Source organism: Agelaius tricolor, unplaced genomic scaffold (genome assembly GCF_023055355.1).
Source record: "Agelaius tricolor isolate 1412-34295 unplaced genomic scaffold, bAgeTri1.0.p SCAF_5, whole genome shotgun sequence".
NCBI lineage: Eukaryota > Metazoa > Chordata > Aves > Passeriformes > Icteridae > Agelaius > Agelaius tricolor.
In genome coordinates, this window is record NW_027269265.1 from 15968072 (window position 1) to 15990351 (window position 22280).

The window sequence follows — 22280 nt, forward strand, 5'->3', positions numbered from 1 at the left end:
CCTGGGTCAGGCAGAAACAAAGGTCTAGAAATCCTGGGTTTGATTAGGTCCCATTATGCACCTTGGTGGCTTGGCTAACAAGTCATCACTGGGCTCCCTCTGCCTGGTTCAAGGATGTAACACTACAGCAGCACTGAGAGAAAACAAGACAGTACACAGTGAAAAGTTATTTTAATCTTTTTATATTGTAGTTAGATGTGCAGTTACAGCTCCTGTAACAGTTGCTACCAAAATAAGAGCATGTGCAATACCCAGAGTTAAATTTAAAAGCAAATAGGAAAGGGCCCTGGGGGTCGATGGCACATTGAGCATGAGTCAGCAGTCCCCTGGCAGCCAGGAGGGCCACCCATGTCCTGGGGTGCACCAGGCCCAGCATCACCAGCCAGGCAAGGGAGGGGATTGTCCTGCTCTGCTCTGCACTGGGGCAGCCTCACCTCGAGCCCTGGGGGCAGTTCTGGGTACCACATTATAAAATAGATACAAAGCTGTCAGAAAGTGTCCAAAGGAGGGCCAGGAGGACCTTGAAGGGCCTTGAGGGGAAGCCATGTGAGGAGGGGCTGAGGTCACTTGGTCTCTTCAGCCTGGGGGAGACTGAGGCAAGACCCCACTGCAGTTGGAGCTTCCTGTGAGGGGAAGAGGAGGGGCAGACACTGATCTCCTCCCTGGGGTGCCCAGTGACAGGACTGAGGGAATGGCCTGAACTTGTGTCAGGGGAGGTTCAGGTTGGATATCAGAGATGAGTTTTTTACCCAGAGGGTGGTTGGGCACTGAACAGGCTCCCCAGGGCAGTGGGCACAGCACCAGCCTGACAGAGTTCAAGAAGTGTTTGGACACTGCTCTCAGGCACATGGTGTGACTCTTAGGGTGTCCTGTGCAGGGCAGGGAGTTGGATGTGATGATCCTGCTGGGTCCCTTCCAACTCAGCATAGTCTATGTTCTATGAAGCTGCTCAGCTGAGCATATATGCTAAACTACTGTTTGTAAATAAAATGGTCAGAAATAGTTAATAGTGAGAATGATAAAAGTCTACCTTTGCTTTTCAAAAACCATTAACATGGAAAGGCAGAATAGTACCCCATGATATAGAAATCCTCAAAAACTAGAAATTTAATGTATGTTTTGGGGTCTAACTACATTAGGCTCCAAACTTACAAAATCTTAATTTTTAATTGCAGCTACGTGTAGTCTTAAAAGTCAGTGAAACATCTCCTGTCCCATGATTATCACAGTGGTTATAAAAAGAACATTCCATACTGTAGCAACATACCAGGATGCTGCAGTGTTTTCAGCAACATTTATAAAGTAGAAGAATTTGCTGTAGGCTAGTTTTTAAAATCAAAGCATATAACAAACCCCCCCATGCTTAGTTTGTAATTTAGTACCTCCTCCTAGTTCTTGTTTTTGTTCTGATGAGCAAATTAAGATCATCTGAATTTTTTTTTTTTAACCACAGAAATCATCCCTGTCCAATACTAGAAATAAGATTTTTAATGTAAAAAACCAGACAGAACACTGTGTTGCATCAAGCCTAAGCTCAGCTTTCCCATTTGCAAGCAGCCCGGGGAACGGGAGCGGGCAGGCAGCAGCGCTGGTTCAGCCCAGCCCGGCCCCCAGCCCCGGAGGGGCCGCGACAGGGCAGGGACAGGCAGCTCCTCGGTGCTGGGCCCTCACCGGAATGGCTGCAGCCCCACGGGAGGAGGCAGAGCCATTCCGGCAGGAGAGCCGGGAGCGCGGGGCAGGGCAGGGCAGGGCAGGGCGGAGGCCGGGCGGGTTTAGCACAGGCACAGCTCCAGCCCCGGCAGTAACCAGGGGAGCGGCAGCACACGCTGCTCCGGTAGCCGCCCTCCTCCCCTGGAGACACGGCCGGCTTTGCCGGGAATGCCAAGTCCATCGGTACTGAAATCCCTCTACGTGCCATGTAAGGATTTGTTAAGAACATGTTTTAGGTGCTACAAATGAAGGAAGTATAAGACAAAATGATGATGTTTCTTGGACAGCTGGATTTTGATGAGAAGCCAAAAACTGAAGATGCCTTTTCTGTTTGCCAGTGAACATTGTTTTGCCAGTTGTCCTTTCAGACCCAAACCCTCTCAGTCTAACTACAGTAGTACTGCATCCTGTTAGTCCGTCGCCTTTTCCGAGACTGAAATTCTTCAAAGAAGTGCTGAATGTCTTCTCTTTTAACCACCTAGGAGAAGCAGCATGAAACCCAAGTTGTGGTGGGAGAGCTTAATTAAAGAATCCTGTTTTATCTCCACACATAATACACAAAGCACAGAAAAGCAAATACTCTGAAATGTCTCTGGAACAGCTTTCCTGTTGCACCTGAAGGAGAGGATTAATGCCCGAATTCTATTGTAGATAATACAAACAGGGAAATGAGCTCCCCAAAGGCAGAGCAAAGACAGGACCAAAGTTCCCAATGGTATTTTAATGACTTTGACCTCTTGCTTTTATCATCAGAAAATTTAACACAAAGCAAGATTTTCACTAGCTTGCTTCAGGGTCATTCCAATGTAACTAAGAATAGCAATACAGCAAGTCAGCCAACAAAATGCAAGTGATATTTAATGATGGCATGCAAATTTCTGCAGGAAAACAACTGACAAGACTGACAATCATGGTCAGTCCTTATTCTTTCAAGGGTTTAGAGTCAATCTAAGAAAAACCAGAAAGGTTAAAAGCTTTTCTTCCTGAATATCTTACCTAGAGCAATAGAGAGCAACAGAAGTTTCATTTTAATCTAAGAACTGCTCTCAGTACCTTGCAGATAGATTTCTGTAAAGTTCCCATTATCTCTCAACAATATCATTAAAGAATTGTTAACCTCAAATCAAATAAGCGATTTCAGATTTCTACTGTAGTACCAGCAACTCCAAGAGACAAGAAAAAACATTACAACAGAACATCATGGTATTCACCACCCAGCCCTCAGCAGTTCTTTAAAACACATTTTCTGGCAAACAAATTCTGGAAGTTGCACCTTACCGTTCCCTCATCTGCAAACCTCCTGAGATAGTCAGTCAGTTCTGTCTTTAAATCATTGTATTCTGGATGGCAAAGCAAAGGCAAAGAAAACAACAGTAAGATACTCAGTTTTAGTTTAACACTGGCTCAAGAACACAACTTGTTCTACTTCCTCTTGTCATTTGTTAGGCTTAATTCAGACAAATCTAGGTTTGAATTAGATTATAAATAATAATAATGTAAACATGAGAAGCCTAATCATTTATGAGACTAACCGATGCAGTGTGTCTGTTTGGGTTGATTTCAGAGAAAGATACAGAGATCAGTGAGTGAATTAGTACAGGTAACCAACAGACTGGCCCTGCTCCCAGCTTCCCCCACAAAAGCACGTGTGGGGTGTGGTGGGAAGGTGCAGCCTGTAAGTGGGGACTGGGACACTGTCCTTGCCAGAGGGCAGAGCCCTGGCTGGACGTGTAAAACACCTCAGCACTGCCTTGTCACTGTGCTCTGCAGCAGAGCCAGAGGGGACACCTGGCTGGCACTCCCCAGCCAACAGGAGATTGCCAAACAACAGCATAGGGTAAGATAAATCAGCCAGACAGCAGAAGTTCAAATTAATGTTTAAATATTCACATTACAATATATCACTATCATTACAGTATCTAAGATTTTAAACAGGGTGAAAGTTCACACACCATCCAGTGTCTCACTGTAAATTACAGTTGTCATGGTGGGCCAGAGAGGACCAATCCTGACTGAGGTGTGCAACCTGTCATACAGTTGTCTGCATGTTACTTAAAAAGTAGTTTGACACTACACACTAGACATCAATCTCTTGTGGCAAACTGTTCAGGTAAAGCATGTTAAGGGAGACTCTAAAAATGAAGTTGTATTTACCACAGATGAGTTCCACTTGCTGCACTCTGTTCATACTGTTAAGGGTGTCCATTAAAGGATCTCTTCTCTCTGTCTCTTGGTCACTGGTACCTTTATTTTCATAGGCCAAGACAGTGTCACATTCATCTGTCAGGAACTGGACTTCAAGCTCTGAATACATTTTCTGGAGAATAAAGTGAAATTTATGTGACAAAACTTCTCAGATGGAGGTGCTCTCCCCCAGTCCTCGTTGTGTTCAGTATCACAAATAACAACAATAAAAATAATAAGGTGAATCTGTATCCAGTGTTTCAGAATTCTTCTCTTAACAACTTCCAAGCAATACTGGATTAAAGCAGCAAAGAAAATACAAACATTTAGAAACCCTTTCCTGCTATGTTAATCCCACGGGATTCAATGTGAATCTTTAGGTGGAAAGAAGTGAGGTTTCACCATTAAGAATATTCACACAGATTTTACCTAAAGCTTCTCCTCGATGATAGTCTGGGAGCTCCTCCCTGCCTGTCCCACATCTGTGATGGTAATGAAGAGAACATACATACCAAGCATACATACATATGAAGAGAACATACATACCAAGCATACATACATATGAAGAGAACATACATACCAAACAGTCTTCACAAGTGCATAATTTGCTCCTCCAGCTGGATGGCCAAAAGGTGGCAGTATCTTTTTTTACAAATGGCTTGCTTTGGAGCTCTTTCAGCTTGCAGATGAGCTCCTCACTCTTAGTAACTACCTGAAATAAAATGAGAGTGTTCAATACTCTGTAACATCACTTCAAAGAGACCCTGTTCTTTTTGGCACATCCTTCTCCTTAGGCAGGAATTTTCTTTTGTCTCAAACACATTTATTTTTATAAACAACCTATATTACCATCCACATGAGAATTCTGATGTAGTTTCAGCAATCTCCATGGGAAATTTCTGTATAAATTTTCTGCAAAAACTGTAAATCTTTAAGAACTCAGAGCTGGACCATCATGCAAGTGCAGTTACACCGTGTATTGGAACAAAGAGAAGTCACCTCAGTGTACTGGCCAGGTGGCTGAGAAGAAGGGACAGATGGAGCCCATCTGCAAACAGACATTACATCTCTTGACAGCCCTGCTCCACAGCTCACACTGTGCTCCACAGAGACTGCAGGACTGAAGAGGAACATGGGAACAGACTGAACACCCTTCCCTGAGCCTGTACAGAGTGAGCTGGGCTTCACTTCAACTGTCAGCAGCACGAGGATGTGCAGGTCAGAGCAGAAGGCACATTTTACCTCAGTACAGGCAGACCCAGAGCTAGTGGATGGTTCATTAAACTGTTCCAATTGCTTTTCCTCCTTTGTGTCATGGTGTTCCCCTCCAGCTTCTTTTTTTATTTCTTTCTTCTGCTCTTCACTTTCCTCTACCTTCAGGACAATCCCTTCATCTTCAAGGGAGCTCGCTTTGGTCAAAGGAGGAACTGGAAGATACATACCCACAAATAAAAATACTGTGCCAGAAAAAGTACAGACCACTACAGACATTCTCTCAGCTTCTCCTATTCTAAAACAGTCTGCTTCCCAAAACCTAAGCCCTAGGAGAGAGAAGAGGGAAGAGGTTCTTCACTAAGATGCTTCTCCTTCTTGACACCCCTTGCAAGCTATCACAGCTTCAGTAACTGTCATGTGCTTTTTTTGTCACGTGACTGTGTCGGAGTTTTTCATTTTCTCCAAACACACCTCAAAAACACCACCCCAGATTAACTATGCTAATCTCTTATTTAAAACAAGTTTCTGTTTGATGCCAGTTCAAGAATGTGCCCTGTGACAAAGCTGGTTAGAAGGAGGAAAACCAAAAACAGACAAACACCCCGTTCGGTACTATTTACATTAGAAGGAAAAGAACTTCAGGTAGCCAACCTTGAAAATACCATTGAAATTTTGGGCACACAACAAATCTATCAGCAGCTGACACAAGCAGTAATTTTAGGAGACTGTGAGAAACTAGTTCTTTCTACAGAATTCAAGTCACCTATTCTTTTAAGTCCACAGAGCTGGCGTGATCACAGGGAACGTGTGTCCTGAGCACAGCCTCAGCCCTACCCAGATTAATGTTAAACATATTCATTCCAGGTCACTCTGCCATTCACTCTTTGCTGCTCAGAGCGTCTGTAAGAAGTGTTTGCTCACTGCTTCCCTTAGGATGGCTCTTCAGTTCTTTGATCCAGTTTAGAAATTAAGTTCCTTGAGTCACGTACTAAATCTTCACCCATTTTGTGCTAGACATCTTTGATAAAGTAACTAGAAGCAAGCAGCACTGAATCAAGATTTAAGAAGGAAAACTGCTGGGGTTTTTTTATACAAGTTACTGCCACCCCACATGTTCCACTGCTGAAGGTGATTGTCCAATATAATTAATGAGTATCATTTCTCCAACCACTTAAAACCAATATTATGTCATTAACCAACCATGTATGAGAAATACATGCTCACAAAGTACTGGCTCAGATCTCTTGACTTTCTTTACCTGCTAATTGGGGTGCATAAGCCCATAGGAAATGGCAACGTTTCATGCAGGCCTGGCATACCATTTCATGGAAATCTCCACTTTCCGGGGGAACTGCTCCAAGATGCTGTCAGAAAGAAGTGAGCACCCAGAAGTGAAGCATCTATATTGATCACATACTGAACTTGAGAAGAATTCAGTCCCAAAGCTGTCCATAAATTGATGAGAACTCTTTGGGCAATTAAAAGCACTTAGTGGCTTTCTTTTGAAAAAGCATTTCTGCAAAGCTTTATTTATGCAGCACAACATTCTTCATTCACACACTTAATACAGAAGAAGTTTATCTACAAGAACCCATCACTGAAGCCAATCGTTTTTTTTTTTTTACTCTTTGATCTTGCAACTTTAAGCATGGAATTTCACTTGTGCCCTTCAAGGCACAAGAGGCTGAATCCTTAATGCTTACCCATTAAGTAGGGCACCCACTACAGTGCTTGGCTGCTTTCAAAAGACTTCCCCAAAGTTTGAAATCAAGAATGAACAGCACAGTCTGTTCCTTGCTACTTAAAGGAATTAAGAGTTTAAAAGACATTCTTTTGAAGGAAAAACTATTCAGATCATTGATAATGATGTGCCTCAGTAAGAATCTTTTCCTCACCAACTATGCTGATTAGAGTTTTCTAATTAAGGAGACAGTTATAAAGTTATTACTTTATTCTTCAGTGGTAACCTTCAAAAAGGTAGGACTCTTCCCAGTATGTTTTAACTGGAGCAGACAGCAGTGCAAGAGTAGATTTTCAATGCTCCTTTACATAAGCTGAAAACAAATGCCTTGGAACTCCTGTATTAATCTCTTTTGAGAACTACAGCACACTTCCCAAGTAAGAATTACCATACAAACCTAGCCACCACCAACTCCATGCTGTGCAAATGGCAGTTCTGCTATTTATAGTTTCCTTACCCTTCCATGGAACCAGTCTTCACAAACTATGCACTGGATCATCTCATCTGGAATCTAGATGAACATTCATATTATTAGCATTAATAGCAACCTCCAGAATCTCTCACCAGTCTCAAACTGCAGGACCATGCAAATCCTGCTCAGTGAATTGCATTTCCCTCTTCACCCCTCAAAGAGAGCTGCCATTAATAAGTAGTCAGTGATTTGTTGGTCAGTTTGCTTCCCTCAGGTTCAACAAATGCTGCCTCTCATATGACTGAGGCTGTGAAATCCCATTTATTACTACAAAACCAGTCTTCCCAGCAGGGGAAGACTTTCTCACAGAAAGCTGATAAAAGTTAATACACTACTGGTATCCTTCTTCCTATAAGCAGAAATGCATGAACAGACAGGTCAGCAGAAAAAAGATACTGATATTCCCATTGTCATCAGGTCAGTGAAAGATGCCAGAACCAAACTTAACTGGTCACCACACAGGACAGTATGAAATGCTTTGTTATTAAACAACTATTAATTATTTCTTCAGAAATGTTTTTAGCTGACTCTGAACTTGAGGGAGAGGAGCTTATAAACTGCCCTTTTCTGTATTTGAAAGACTTGTGGACTTGTGCTTCCCCTGTTCTTTAGAACACCTGATTCCTGTGACTGCTAACAACAGCATGCACGTGCAAATGCAGTGCTGTGTTTTAGTGTTCCAGAGAGACAAAAAGTGTTCTGGCTACCACCTAGGGCTGTAGCTAGTGCGACAAGACAGACTCTCCCCAGCCCAGAAGCCCTGCCAGAGCAATGCTGCAGGCACAGGGAAGCACATTCTGACCTCTCCTATCACATGTAATGCATTTATTATGCACATTTCTCAAGGTTATAGTAACCCTGTCCCCTAGAGAAACTCTGCAACTTCAGGGAACTGCAGCACCATTGTGTCCAAATGATGACTTGTCTTCCTCATCTGTCTCTAAGGCATAAACATACTTTACCATTAGAAAAAAATTATCAAGTAATTACTTCACACAACACATGAAAACCAATATGGAACATAAGATTTCTTGAAGTGGGATCTTCCTTGAAAAGCTCAGTGATCACCCTTTACACAGTTATCTACCATAAACACCATCTATGTATGATTACTACTGGATTTTGTATGTCTTACCTCATCTTCAGGATCAGGGTAAGGTCTTTTGCATATACAGTACAATCCATAAAAGTTGTCATTATATTTATTTCCTGGATTCACCTTGCCCTTTTCCTAGGAGAAAAAGGGAAAAAGTTTCAAAAGACAACACAGTAAAAAACAAAAGACAGTAGATGACAAAAGACAGCCATTTCTGTTCCCCCTTAATTCCTAAAACCATCATTATTTTCATCAGCCTGAATATACAAAAAGAAAGATATTCTCCAGACACCTCTGCTTTACAATGAGCAGCAGATAGGGCACATGAGGAATGCTAAAGTTCAAAACTAAAGAGGAAAACCAGTCTGCTCACCCTTGTAGCAAATGGCAACTGTGGTGTCAGACAGATTAATGGACAGATGCTGAAGCTCACTTAACCTGTACAATTGAATTTTCACTGAACTGAAGCAGAAGGAACAACCATGTGATCCATTTCATTGACTCAAATGAGAAGTGGTAACATCTTCAATTGTCACAGGTGTCTGGAGGGATCACTGCACCGTGACTTTGCTGACTAGCTCCGGATCCATTTCAATTCTCCCAGAACAAAACAAGCATACACAAAACCACTGTCTGTTTCAACGTTTGGACAGCTATTATCCTGGGAGCACCACTGCAAGCAAACCAAGCAGCATCTTGTTGCTGCCTCCTAGATGAAGACTGCCAGTTACTTGAAAAGTTCAAAATGCCCACGAAGAAGAAAAGTAGAGGCAGCTTAATACAGTAAAAAACCATCCCAGCAGTAGGCACTGGTGACAAACTATTAGGGCACTAATGCCATCACAAAGAAGGAAAGATAACTGTCCCTCTGATAGCAGCACAGCCTTAAATTTTCTTAATGCAACTACAAAATTGCATCCCAAAAGGTTATTCTGAAACAGCTTAAAGCCAGTGAGATATCTGAGTGCAGAAACACCACAACCTGCCCCTGGAGGTGTGCTGACCATGGATGCAGAACTGCTGCCCTCATGGACGGCAAGGACCAAATGTTCCTTCTGCTCCCAGCATTTCCCTTCGGTCCCTGAACAGTTTTACTCCTTGCTGTAATATTCCCACCCTTTCTAACTTCTTGGGAGGACTGGAGGTGTCACATGAGTCAGCACTGGCTGAGGCAAGGCACCGCCCTCCCAGGACTGTTATTTTGACTCCGAATGCCTGCAACCTGTCTGAAACTTACCGGGAGTAACTTGCACTGCAGATTTTTGAACTTGCTATTTCCACAGTCACAGCGGAAATTCCTGGAAAGATAAATGTAGCGTTTCAGGGTTTATATAAAGTGAGAACACGCTGGGTTTCGTATTCTGAACAATTCCCAGCAGTTTATCGGGAGCCACGGGAGCTGCGAGGCTCCTACACGGCCGCTCCCACCCCGGCCCGTACCTCTTGGTGTAGAGCTCGAAGAGGCGGTGGGTGCCGTGGCACTCGTAGCTGCAGGCCAGGCAGATCCCCGCGGGCTCGGCACCGGGCGGTGTGCAGGTGCTGCAGGCGTACAGGGCCTGCCGCTTCACCGCGCCCTGGGGGAGACACCGACCGACGGACGGACCGCGGCGTGAGGGGCGCCGGGGGACTGGGAGGGGGCTGCACCGCCTCGCCCCGCCCCTCGGCCCCGCCTCTGAGCCCCGCCCCCGGGCCCCGAGGCCCCCAGCCCCGGCCCCGCCCCCACCTGTGAGTAACTGCAGCGCTCGTGGTCGCTACCCCCCAGCACGGCCCGCGCTTCTTTCTCCAGTTCTTCGTTCTCCGCCAGCACCTCCGCCAGGGACACCACGGGTTCCTCCGCGCCGCTCCCGCCGCTTCCCGGCTCGGTGCCCTCCGGAGCCGCCGCCTCCATCGCCGGGCCGCGAAGGCCGAGGAGCGCGAAGCGAGGCGGGAAACGCGGGCCCGAGGAGGCGCCAGGGGGCGCCACAGCGGAAGCGGAATGGCGCGCGCCCCACGTGACCGTGGGCGGTGTGTCACGGCGGGGCGGGGCGGCCCGCACGTGACCGGCGGGGCGGGCACATGAGCGGCGGGCGGTGATGGCGGACCTGGCGGCCGAGACGGAGCCCGAGTCGGGCCCGTGCCGGGATCTGGTGGCGGAGCTGCGGGGCCGCGACGGGCGGACGCGGACGGTGCGGGTGCCGTACCCGGCGGCGGCGGAGGGCGAGGCCGCCCAGCTGCGCGGGCTGCGGGCGGCCCTGAGCGAGCTGCAGCAGCGGGTGGTGGAGCTGCTGGCGCCGCTGGTGCAGGAGGAGCGGGCGGCTGCGGGCGGCGCGCGGCGCGGTGAGTGGCGGGGGGGGCGCGCCGAGGGGGCTCCGCCGGCCCCGGGGCGCCGCCCGCGCTCCGCACCGTTCACCCGCGCCCGCCCCGACTCCGGCAGGTGCTGGCGGGGATGACGACGACGACGACTACAATGACGAGGAGGAGGATGAAGGCGAAGACGAAAACAACGTGGACGCGGCAGCGAGCGGCGATGACCCTCCCGTGAAGCGGACGAAGGTGCAGCAGCCGTGAGGGCGGCGCTGGAGGCCGGGCCTGCGCCCGGACAGGCTGTACCGACTGTAAGTGTCCCGGGCCCGCTGCACGGAGCCGCTCCCGCGGCGCCGCTGCTCCCGTTTAAATGCGAAATGTCCATCCCGACACTGGTTTAATACGGAAGCCTTTCCGAAAGGATGCGCCTGGGTGTGAGCAGCGTGTGGCTTACGAGGTGCCAGTGCTATGCTGGCACCAGTTTTTGTAAACTAGTTGGCAGGTACAGACTTTTCTCACAAATTTTCTGATTGGTAGGTTTTTTAATAACTTATTTTGAGTCACAGTATTTCTTCATGTGACACCACTTTTAAAATAAAGCAATAAAACCTGCAAAGAGTTATTTTGTCAAATGTGATCTTTAAAAGACAGCTTGTGTTTGTATGGAGAAAAAGCAATATAAGACCACTATAAGTATCAAAATTAACAAGCATGTATAGGACTGTGCCTGTTCCTGTACAATCCTACTGTGGAAGATTATTTTTGCCTGTCATCAACAAGGTTTAGTCACCTGTCAATCAAGCTTCTGTGAACAGGTATAAAACACTCTTGATAGTCATTCCATAGAGCTTAAGGCCTAAGAGTGTACTCTAGCAGAATTTAACTGCCTGAATTAATACTGTGAAAAGTATTTTGGGAGGTTATTTTCATTTTCTTGTGTTCTCTGGGCACAGTTTGTGTATATGTTATGGAACCTGAGCAAATCTTGGGACTTACATATATAGGACAAAGTGTGGAAATAAATGAACTTTTATGAGGACAAAATTGTCTGCATCCATTTGAAATGCAGGGAAGAGCCAGAAATGAGGTCCAGTAGATGTGTCCTTGACTTTTATATTCTCAGATACTCTAAGATGCTCTGTTGGCAGATGAGATAGAAGCATAACTGAAAAGACCAACTCAGGTTGTACACCTGTTTTCCCTTTTCCTCCAGATAAACCTTCCAGAAATGGTATGAACTGTCTAATGGCTGATTAGCAACATTTAACATTAGGCAAGAATTTGTGGCCTTTACCTATAAACCGTGTAAACACTCCACTGGCATGTGATGGACTGAAAATGTTTGGTCTAAAGCAACAGACCCTAACTTAGCAGCACTGAAGTTTCAGGAGACCTTATGCAATTCTAAGTTGAAGGTTTGCTTGTGGCAAATGTGCCCTAACTCTTTTGATGAAATGAAAAAACTTCATTTTTCTGAGAGTTGCTGTGAAGTTACCAGGCTTGGGAAGCTTTAGTGTGATGTGGTTCCTTACCCTCCCAATCCCCTACAGCTGTGTTCTGAACCCTGTCTGGAGAGCCCCATAGTCATCTGTGGCCCTGAATTTTAGGCAAAGGAGGTAGGCCTCAATGGAAAAAAGATGCTGTATTCTTCACCTCAGAGAGAGGCAGTGCTTTTGTACCCAACCAGCCTTCAAGGGGGCACAGAACAAGCTCAGTTCACCACATCTGCACTGGTCAGTGTAGTTTGTATGTCTTACTAATAGAACTTGGTTTTACTGGCCCAAGGGAGCTCAATGGATTTCCTCACTAAAATAAAGGGGAGAATGCTGGTGTGTTTGGATGGAATTAAAAGAGCTGATGTGATACTAAATTCTTGGTGGTTAGATGATAACCAACTACTTTTGCTAGTTAGAAAACATAACAAAAAATGTCAAAACATGTCTCCTTCACAAAGACTGGGATTATATGATGTACTCTATTGTTACTGTTTTGAAATACTGAATTGCTGGCTCAAACAACTTTAAGGCTAAATTCATGAAGGAACTTAACAGGTTGCAGTGTTCTGTGTTAAAGAAAAGTTTTAAGTCTCAAGTATGCAAGGCACTCAGATTGTTCTGTGAGGGAGAGGAGGTAATCTCATTATGCTCAGTAATTGGGGCATTGTCTAAAAGTGCAGTGCCTTTCCTATCTCCCAGGAGAGGGATCCACAGTCATCATTTTCATTAAAGGATTTGAATGCCATTCACCCATGGCAGCCCATTTGATTCCCACTCACTCCATCTTCAAAGGTAACTTACCCATAAGCCATTATGAGTATCAGATTCTCTGTGAACTACCCAGTAGTCTGGCAGCTGGGACATCATGGGGCTTAACTCTGTGACTAGGTTAGCACTCAGCACTGTGAACACCTGAGCAATTCTGCACCAGCCACCTGGGCTAGACATGGGCCCTGAGGACTGAGTTGAGCAGATGCACCTTCTTATGGCTGTAGCATGTTCTTTCTTCCCAAAGAAACCTGCACCATCTTTAAAGAGAGCTAAGATAAATCAGTTCTTAAAATTTAACTACACAATAAAATTATTAAGCTGCTTTTGTGCATTAGGTAATTTCTAGAAAAGTGGTTCTCATCAAAGACTGTGACATAAAAATCAGGATTTAAAAAAAAAACTAGTAAGAGAAACTAGAGAGTGTCCTTTTAAGAAAACAATGGACCAGGGAAGAGAAAATAAGGAGAGTTAATATGTATTCTGCATCAACTGCAATGTTTTGTTCCAGGGATAGGTCAATCCTCATATTTTTAATTTAGGAAATGAATCAAATTTCCTACTTTGCTGCTGAAGAAACATGTCATAAGGAAGAGATTTTATTGTAACTTACTTTTGTCCAAGTTTGAAGGGCTGCAGCCTCATGTTATGCTCTTGGACCTGCTCCCCCATGGCAGGAAATGAAGGACAGGCTTAGTAGCACCTGTGGCAGACACATTCCTGAGATGGGAAGGGACTGTCAGGTAAAGGTCAAGCAGCTAAAGAAACTAACAAAGATTGAGACTGCTCAAGTGATGTTCAAGCAGTCTGACAGTGCTTTGTCTTGTTGCACAAATGAAAAAAAAGAAATCTAGGGTAAGTGGCATACAGATGATCATTAATCACCCTCGTGTTACAGCTACTCACTTTGTTGGCAGAACATTAAAGCCTCAGAATGTTGCAAAACTTCAAGCTTGATTATCCCAAAAGTTTGTAGATGATCTCACTTTCTGTTACAGACAGCTCTTTGGTGACTCAGATAATCAGCCTTGACAATACCTATAAATTTTCAGAATAATCAAGCTGAAAGTTATTTCACTACTTTTTTTTTTTTTTTAATACTGCAGTAAAAACCAATTTATCATTCATTTTTATAGCCTTTCCTTTATTTACCCTATTGGTAAGATTCCACCTGTTGATGTTCCTCTGGTGTCAAAAATGCTGGAAGCACCCAGCAGAGCTAACTTAGCTCTTCTCATACTCTCACTGTCTAATATTTGTATACACAATGTTAATAGTTCTCCACTGCTGTTTTCCACTTCAAGCTCAAATGCTTACGCACATAGCATTTGCTTGAATTAGACTGTGTGTTTTTCTGTAGTTAGTTGCAAAGCACATGCCTGTCAACAGCTGGAATCCAAAACTAGGCCTCTGATGGAAAAGTCTACGAACATGAACCCCTGTTCTGCAAGTCCCCACCATGCCCAGCACGTGCTCCACATCCAGACAGCTTGGGTCATCCCACCAGGCCTGCCAGTGAACTTGCTAAGGGTCACATGCTTGCATGACAGAAAATGAGGTAGTTCTTCCTATCATTTTCTATTTTTGATGCTTCCTCTTATGCACTTGGCTCTTTAAATAATTCCATCTGCATACAATGTAACTGTTCAGTTTAAAACTACAGGGTGAAGTTAAAAATAGTCCAGCCAGAGGTATCTCTCTTACACAAGAGTAAAGAAACAAGGGGATTCAGTTTCATCCAGCAAGCCCCAAAATTTCAGGCTACAAACAATTAGGGCATAGAGCATAAGAGGACAACAAAAGATGAACTGAACACACACACTGAGGGAAGGACATGAGCACAGGCTACAGTAACTGACAGCCAGCACTGCTGCCTGGCACCAAACACACAAAAATACCCCACTAAACCAAAAACAAACAACAAAAATGAAAAGCTATTGATAAGTATCTGCATTAATAGACTTGTGTTTATAAACATTGAAAAGTTTTTATTTTATAGATAAATAGCATGGTGATTTTAAAAGTTGAGAAACAACACAACTTAAAAGCTCTGACTCCCCAAGATACTAACGACTCATCAGAGTTTATAATTTACTCTTACTCCAGCACACTAAGATGGCAGCTTCTTCCTTTTCATATTGCACTTAGAACTCAAACCCTTCTTGCAAAGGCTACATTGTTTTCAGGTCCTAGCACCAATGCTGACGATTGAAACCAGTGTCTCAAAGTATCTCCAAGTGCAAACAGAAAGTTTAAGGTATTGGAACTGCCATGCTTAAACACAGCAACAGTGAAAATAGTGTTCTCTTTCCAAAGGAAGAGAAAGACAACTCTCCAGGATTCCATTAAAGCAGTCAGAAATAGATTAGCATTTGAGATGATTAGATATGGACAATCACATACAGTTGAAATTATAGTCAAGGAGTTTAGCTCATAATTCTTTTGAGCCTACTGCTTCTGAGAAGTGTATCTTGCACTGTTTTCATATTTGTTACTTCCATCATGGCTGGGACAAAAACTTAGTTCTCAGAAGAAACAAAAATGGACAGAAAGAAAGAACAGATTCAGTCTTATTCAAAATATGCTATTCCAAAATAGCACTGAAAAATAGAGGTTGAAACTATGGCAAAGAAATCTCAATGGAATTTCAGTATGACTGAAGAAATTTACATTCATTACAAGAATGAGAAGGTACCTTACTTCTTTGAATTTCTGGAGGAAACATGATTATCTGTCTTACAATCTGTTAGTAGCATCTCCCAAACAGTTAACTTTCCCAAATTCAAAGTTTTTCCTAATATATCAGTTCTCTTGGAGTACAGTTTCCCATGATGTCTGGAGTGAAACTGGAATGGTCATAAATTTCAGTAATTTGTAATTTTATCAAGCAAGATGATAGGAGAAGGAAACACAAAAGAATTTTTGTGCAGACTACAAGCCAATGCCAGCATAGATTGCTTTTGATGTTGTAGGAGCAGTTTAAAACATCAATCTCCAGGCCTATGCCACTCCTCACTGCCTGCCTACTACAGTGTGGGACTGTTGTGACTGAAAAGAAGTAGCCTACCACAGAAAAAAATGTACTTTTTCCCTTTAAAGGTTTGCACAAACTTTATTCTTTGCTTCCTGTTTTTGTATCTAAACTTATTCTTAAAAATTCATTTAAAACAGCACTGATGTAGATTAAAAAAAAAGAAAAAGCAAAGAATTGCATTAAGAGCAGCTTTTATAATCACGTTCCTAATTTCTTTTTTCCTTTTACATTTACCACAAAAGAAGTATCTTTTCATTGATTTCACTCCAAGGGAAAACATATAGGAAATCACTTTTTTGCACAGAGGAGTAAAGTTGTGGACCAGAAACTTGCTTCCCCACAGGACATTTCAGATGGAGAGTTGCAATTTTGCATCATTAAGGCAAAATGAGGAATACTTCCATCACATGACACACTCTGGCCACTGGATAGATCCACAATTAAAAACCTTTGTAATTACTTGTTTGCTTTAAATAGAAAACAGTCATTCTCTTCATTGCTTATCAGTTTGAAAGAAAAGGCCCCTTCCGGCCTTCACTCAGAACTTCAGTCTTGTGATTAGATCAAGCAAATGCAATTGCTTCAAACCAGCAACAGAAAGTAGCAGTTGAGCTAAGTGTCAATTAGTTGTAATCTACTGATCTGATTAGAGGCCTTCACAAATGTTTGGTGACGATTGCAAATAACAGCCAAGCAGATAGGAATGATGCAATACCCAACAGTTTTGGGGTCAGCTCTCGTACAGGAATAGAGGAACAAGAACATCTGTAAGTACGGTATTAAAAATATTATCGTCCACAGCCAGAAGGGCAGGGATAGCAGTCGTACTTTTAAGGAGTGTGTCCATGTGGTTCCTTCCTGTGGCTCCTTGGGGTGCTGCTGAATGTGCTCCAGTGCCAGTTTGTTGTAAGTCTCATTGATTTCAAAGACATAATAAAAAGCTGCAGCACTTGCTAACAAGTACAGCCCCACGCCAATCCAGCCCATCCTCTGGCGGAAGTTCATCATTCTCCATGCTCTGCACCTGAAACAAAAGGTGACAGAAACGTTCAGTACAGCTTGGAAAGAGAGGCAACAGATGAACCTTGGTTTTCATAAGTTAACTTTCTATAACTTTTCAATGCACATTAGTTAAAACACACATATCAATTTCTGAAGACATGAGTTTTCTCTACATCATAGAAAATCACTACTCTGCCAGCAACAGGTTAATGGCAACAACATAAGAAGCTCCACTGATTGCTCTGGGTGGTTTAGGGCTTGCTGGCTATCAGGATATACCTGGCTTAAGCCAGGTACTTAGGGAATAAAACAAATGTCATCAATTGGGTAAGTTACCTACCTCATCTGCCCTCAATGTCTCTAGACACAGAGATAATGTAAGATTTTCTATAAATAAGTAAAGTTTGGAAAGTTCTTTGATGCCTGCAAGACAGCCAGTAATGGTACCATCACTGCTTGTCTGTGGTGCAGCAACATCCACTTGCATTAAGCTCTAGCTGAGTGCCCATTTATGAACCACAGAAAGAAATTTGAACATGAGGTTCAAGGCTTAGGCTGCACTAAAGGGATGTACCTGTACAAATTATTGGAGCCTCACAGACACTACTGGGCTCAATTTGAGCTATTTCAAATCTCCAGCTGGCCAGATGGGTCTAGAGGACTGGAAACACTCTTCAAAGCAGTCACTAACACTTCAGCTGGAGTGTACCTCCACACAAATGAAGTCTTCACCTCTTCCCCTCCAAACAGCCCTTGCACAGGGCAGGGAGAACCACTGCTTCTCTGAACTTGATTAGGGCTCTCAAAAAAACCCGCTTTTTCGGCCCTCTGGGCTTTTTACCTTTCAGACCTTTTCCTACAGAGGGGTAAAATCCATCTATGTAGTGCTGTTTTAAGAAAATATATCAGGCCTTTAAAATACCATGCAGAAATGCTTATTGAAAAATGCATTATGCATAGAAAACAGTAACAATTCATGGAAGCATTACAGAATTTACCATAAATGATACAAAATCATTACACCATTCTAAATCACCCTTTCTGAGCCAGACCAATCTGCCAGTTTTGTTGGCAATCCTGATTTTACATAACTGAGGGATATTCTCAATCCTGACATGACAGAATGATCAAGACAGCCCTAGAGAAATTGTTCTGGCCCTCAGACTCCTGCATTCATGGTGGCTAAAAGAATCAAACATTCAGGGACATAAATACCTGAGAAGGAACAGTAAATACCTAAAAGAGAACAGTAAACACTTGAGAAGGCTATTGTACACTTAAGTAATGTCAACGTCTCGTTCAGCTGATCCTTCTATATAACTCAGCTGCACGTTTCCCTTTATTACCCCGAGTCAATACGTTTAGTAGGACAACTGAAAAACTGTTGAAAGGAACTGTTCATCTAGAAGGTAAAAACTTGAACGCCAGGTCTGCGTTTACCCGCTAAAGAAGCCGCTGGCTGTTTTTCCCAGCAGTTCGGCATATCCGAGCTGGCTCATGAGTTGTCGCCTTCGAGGAAAATAAACCGTCACAAGGTATGTACATACTGAAAACATAAACACTATCAAAACAGCACCAGATTTAAGAAGGTAAATATCAGCGCGTTTTGATCCTGCCCTTGAGCAGTAGCCAGAAGAGGAACCTTAGCTCCTGGTTATATCAAAAGAAGCTGAGCTAACAGACTCTTCTCATTGTTATTCTCCGTTTTCAGAGCCAGCTCCAACTTGCAGCTTTTGGGCACACCCGCGATGGTTCTCGGAGCCCTTCAGCCCTCAGGGGCTCTCCTCCGGCGACCCCCGCGCACACCGCCCGCCGGACCCGCGCTCCGGGCGAGACGCGCTTCGCCGCCGCGGGTCCTTCTGGGCGCCGGCAGCTCCTTACCTTCCTCCGGCCGAGAAGGAGGGAGCGGGAGGGCGGCGGCGGGCGGCCCGCTCCCCTCAGCCCGCGCCGCGGCGCCGGGAGGCGGCGAGTCCCGCGGGCCCGCCCCGCTGCCCGCCCGCCGCCATGGCCGCCCGCCGGCACCGGCACTTCCGGCTCGGGCCGACGGCTGCCGGGGCGCGCGGCCGCATCCGGGGCGGGCGCCTTGGCCGGCGGCCATCTTGGCTCGGGCGCGCGCCCCTCAGCGGCCGAAGTGGCCTCGCCCAAAATGGCGGCGTCGCCCTGAGGCGGCGCTCGGCTCCTCGTGGGGGGCAGATCCAAAGTGTCTTTCCCTCGTGAGCCCGCCGAGGGAAGTAACAACAACGATTACTAAGGAAGTTACAACAGAGACTGAAACAGTCCAGCAAGTGGCAAACGAGTAGTCGATTCCCAGTATATGCTTATACATAAACATGACGTAGTGGATTATTTCTATTAAATTGAATTATCAGGAGATATTATAAGTTTATTATCCCATAGCAACGGGGGTTGGGGATCAGGTGATCTTTAAGGTCCATATGTCTCTATGATCTAGTGGAGAAAAGCTTTTAATGACGCTAAAAGATGGTTTAAATTAACAGCAGAATTACACGCTCAGGTGTGTGCTATGGAATGAGGGCAATGATTTTGGGAGAGTTTGTGAGAACGTGTTCGCCTGAAATCAGGAACTGGGACGTGAGCTCCGTGCCAGTTAACACTGAAATTGCATCGCCTTACGTAGAAGTGAAACCTGTTACTAAATTGTATCCTCCAGTCATGAGAAAACTACTGTTTCTTATTGTGAAAGCAGCAGGGGCCACAATTCACTCTCATCGGTTCTCGTTAAGTTGAAGGAAGCTAAAAAAGGATTTGAAAAGAAATACCCAATAAGAAACAAAAGTTGCTAAAGCAATGACTTTTTTTGTTTATGTCTAAATACATAGGATCTTCTGCCACTTTTCTTGGGGACGTAGCAGGTGCGTGTGACACAGTATGTAAGAGCTGCTGCTAAATCAAATCTGTGATGCCTTATCCTGCAATGTTTGGTGTTTCAATGAAAAGCATTAGAAGCTGGTGTTTTGGATTATAGTCAGGACAGCTGATGAAGAAATGCACGGAGCTGCAGATATCAGTAGAGAAAAGGGACACTTGAGAGCCCACAAGAGTCAGAAATACAAATCTCAACATACAGCAACTTCAAATTAAGTCATACTGTTTTGGGTTTTTGTTTTTGGTGTTTTTGTTGTTGTTTTGGGGGAGTTTTTTTGTTTGTTTGTTTTGGGGTTTTTTTTGTTTTGTTTGGTTTTGGTTTTTTTGTTTTGGTGTTGTTGTTTGGTTGGGGGTTTTTGGTTTTGTTTGTTTGGGGGGTTTTGTTGTTGGTTTTTTAAAAATTATTATTATTGTTTTAATGCTCATTGAAGGCCCAAAAATGACACAAGATGGCGCCCAGAACCACAGGCAGAGCAACCTGAGCAACACCCTGGCTCCCAGGTCAGATATTTTACACTTTACTTCAGTTGAATGAAGATTTCATTATCTTTCCTGAAGTTTAAATAAACCTAAACCTAAATAAACCACTAAATTAGTGTAGTTCTGAGGACACATGTAGATATGAATAGCTACATACAGGTTATTACTCCTGGAACACTTCTCTCAACCAAATGACATTCTTTCCATTCTTGCAGGTGGTGAGGTTCCAGTTGATCTAAAAGTGAATAAAGCTCCTGTATGGCTAACAGACCTTCCGCTCAAGCATGGCTATATTGCATTTTCTTATATTGAGGTTAGAGGTAATGATGAACCAGTTTATTTTAAAAAACCCACCTAGATGTCAAAGAGAAGGCTTCCAGTGCAAATTAGTATGTGACTGTGTGAATGTATGGCTTGGCAGTGGATACATGTGCTAAGTGTAAAGCCTGCATTTGCACTTAAGATTCCTAAGAAAAATCAGTGATATGTGGACCTTATTCCTATTTAAGAAGCCTGTCTTTTCATGGAATGGTTGGAGTTGGAAAGAGGATGGTTTAGGATTTAACCTGCTTGTAAACCACGTAGGTTAAAAGACTCAACCAAGGGTCCTCTGTGATAAACATAGAGCCTGAGATTGTGGCTATAAAGAGAAGGATCTAAAAAATTTGAAGAGTTATAACAGTCACAAGCTGCCTTTGAAGGCTAAGGCATAACACCAGCCAGAGTGATTTGTAGTATTTTTGGGCTAGATCTCAATCTATATAAATTCAGTGTTGTGCTTAATCTCTGCCATAGTACAGGAAGGGACAGAGCAAATAACTGAGGGTTTGTTGGCTGGTTAGTTTTAGCAGCAGCCTCTAAGGGGGGAGGAAATAATACCAAAATTAGTAGAACAAGAAGCAACTGTTCTCAGCTTTAGACAAATTCCAGTCACAAGTGCTGGTAATAATAAGGGGAAAGAACTCATAACTCTGCATATTGAAATGAGAACATACACCTGGTGGGACTCAAAAGGGTAATATTCAGCTTGGGAAACCAGAGAAGATAGAAGTCTGCTGAATCCAAAGGAAATAATATTTCATGAACAGAATCAAAGAATTAATCATGGGATTTTGTAGCATTAAAAAATAAGTGTTTGACCTAGTTCTGACATACAATGTATTTTTATAGAAATATTTGGTTTATTTTGAAGGTAAACCAGAGAAGCAATGGAGCAGCAAGAGCTGGCTGCTCCATAGAGGGCAGGAGCCAAGTAGAATAACACAGGTGATGGGCCAGAGCCTTGTAGGACACTGATTTGTGATTCATCTAGAACATCACATTCCTGCATCTTTTCCTTCTTAATCCTAACTCTAAACCACTCTTTTGGGTAGAGAACTAGCATCCTTACAGACTGCATATATGTTTGGGTTCCAAGGGAAAACACTCATGTGAATTTTTATCAGTGAGGGCATGAATGCCCAAGCCCAGTCCCACAGAGCCTGAGCAAGGCAAGCAGGGAACACTGGATTCAGACAGGAGTACAGAGCATCAGGCAAGTAACAAGGTAGGTGCAAGGTCAAGCTGGGAAGGCAGCCCACAGGCTAGGGTCAGATGCAGTGAGAACGAGGGCCAGACATCACCCAGGAATTGCCATGAAGGTCCATACTGATAAGAAAAGACTGAGGTCAAGCTAGGAAGTCAGTCTGTGACTCCAGACCCAGATAAACATAGCTTGGCACAGCCCATGGCTGAGCTGGGGACATGTACTGATACAGGTCAGGCATGAAAGCACAGGGCTTGGCTAAACTGGGCCTCCTGAGCCCATGGCAGGGGTCAGGTGAGGATTGCTGGGGCTATTAAGGCCTGTTAGGATGCTCAGGATTCTGACAAACTACATAGGATAAATGGGGGTTGACAAGAGGGATCAGAAG

General features: G+C 44.1%; 2 protein-coding genes and 1 long non-coding RNA gene across 5 annotated transcripts; 1 reads left to right on the forward strand and 2 right to left on the reverse strand.

Annotated features, from left to right (window-relative positions):
• Positions 1-166: 166 nt before the first annotated feature.
• Positions 167-11750, reverse strand: UBR7 (ubiquitin protein ligase E3 component n-recognin 7). Its single transcript, XM_071426575.1, has 11 exons — positions 10142-11750; positions 9859-9992; positions 9656-9716; positions 8458-8553; positions 7308-7361; positions 6368-6473; positions 5137-5321; positions 4475-4606; positions 3865-4027; positions 2989-3050; positions 167-2188 (listed from the first exon to the last, which is right to left on the reverse strand). The coding sequence occupies exons 1-11, from the start codon at positions 11084-11086 to the stop codon at positions 2096-2098; spliced, it is 2031 nt and encodes a 676-aa protein (XP_071282676.1). The 5' UTR covers positions 11087-11750; the 3' UTR covers positions 167-2095.
• A 3177-nt stretch (positions 11751-14927) lies between these two features.
• On the reverse strand, positions 14928-19060 carry LYSET (lysosomal enzyme trafficking factor). 3 transcript variants are annotated; one of them, XM_071426581.1, is made up of 3 exons: positions 18883-19060; positions 18442-18510; positions 14928-17023 (listed from the first exon to the last, which is right to left on the reverse strand). In XM_071426581.1, exons 2-3 carry the CDS (start codon positions 18498-18500, stop codon positions 16612-16614), a joined length of 471 nt encoding a protein of 156 aa, XP_071282682.1. In that variant the 5' UTR covers positions 18501-18510; positions 18883-19060; the 3' UTR covers positions 14928-16611. The 3 variants fall into 3 exon arrangements, with proteins under 3 accessions (XP_071282682.1, XP_071282684.1, XP_071282683.1); XM_071426583.1 differs by lacking the exons at positions 18442-18510; positions 18883-19060 and adding an exon at positions 17576-17958; XM_071426582.1 differs by lacking the exon at positions 18442-18510 and having other exon boundaries at positions 16174-17023; positions 18883-19055.
• A 35-nt stretch (positions 19061-19095) lies between these two features.
• On the forward strand, positions 19096-21510 carry LOC139589822 (uncharacterized). The gene is made up of 2 exons (XR_011679139.1): positions 19096-20388; positions 20583-21510. It is a non-coding gene; the product is annotated as an uncharacterized lncRNA (long non-coding RNA).
• Positions 21511-22280: the final 770 nt, after the last annotated feature.

Coding starts and splice junctions, on each gene's coding strand:
- LYSET (XM_071426581.1), bottom strand. CDS start 18,500: ATGAGCCAGCTCGGATATGCCGAACTGCTGGGAAAAACAGCCAGCGGC. Junction 17,024..18,441: donor GCCAGCGGCTTCTTTAGCGG/GTAAACGCAGAC, acceptor CTTTTGTTTCAG/GTGCAGAGCATGGAGAATGA.
- UBR7 (XM_071426575.1), bottom strand. CDS start 11,086: ATGGACATTTCGCATTTAAACGGGAGCAGCGGCGCCGCGGGAGCGGCT. Junction 9,717..9,858: donor TTCGAGCTCTACACCAAGAG/GTACGGGCCGGG, acceptor TTATCTTTCCAG/GAATTTCCGCTGTGACTGTG. Junction 4,028..4,474: donor GCACTTGTGAAGACTGTTTG/GTATGTATGTTC, acceptor TTTATTCTCCAG/AAAATGTATTCAGAGCTTGA.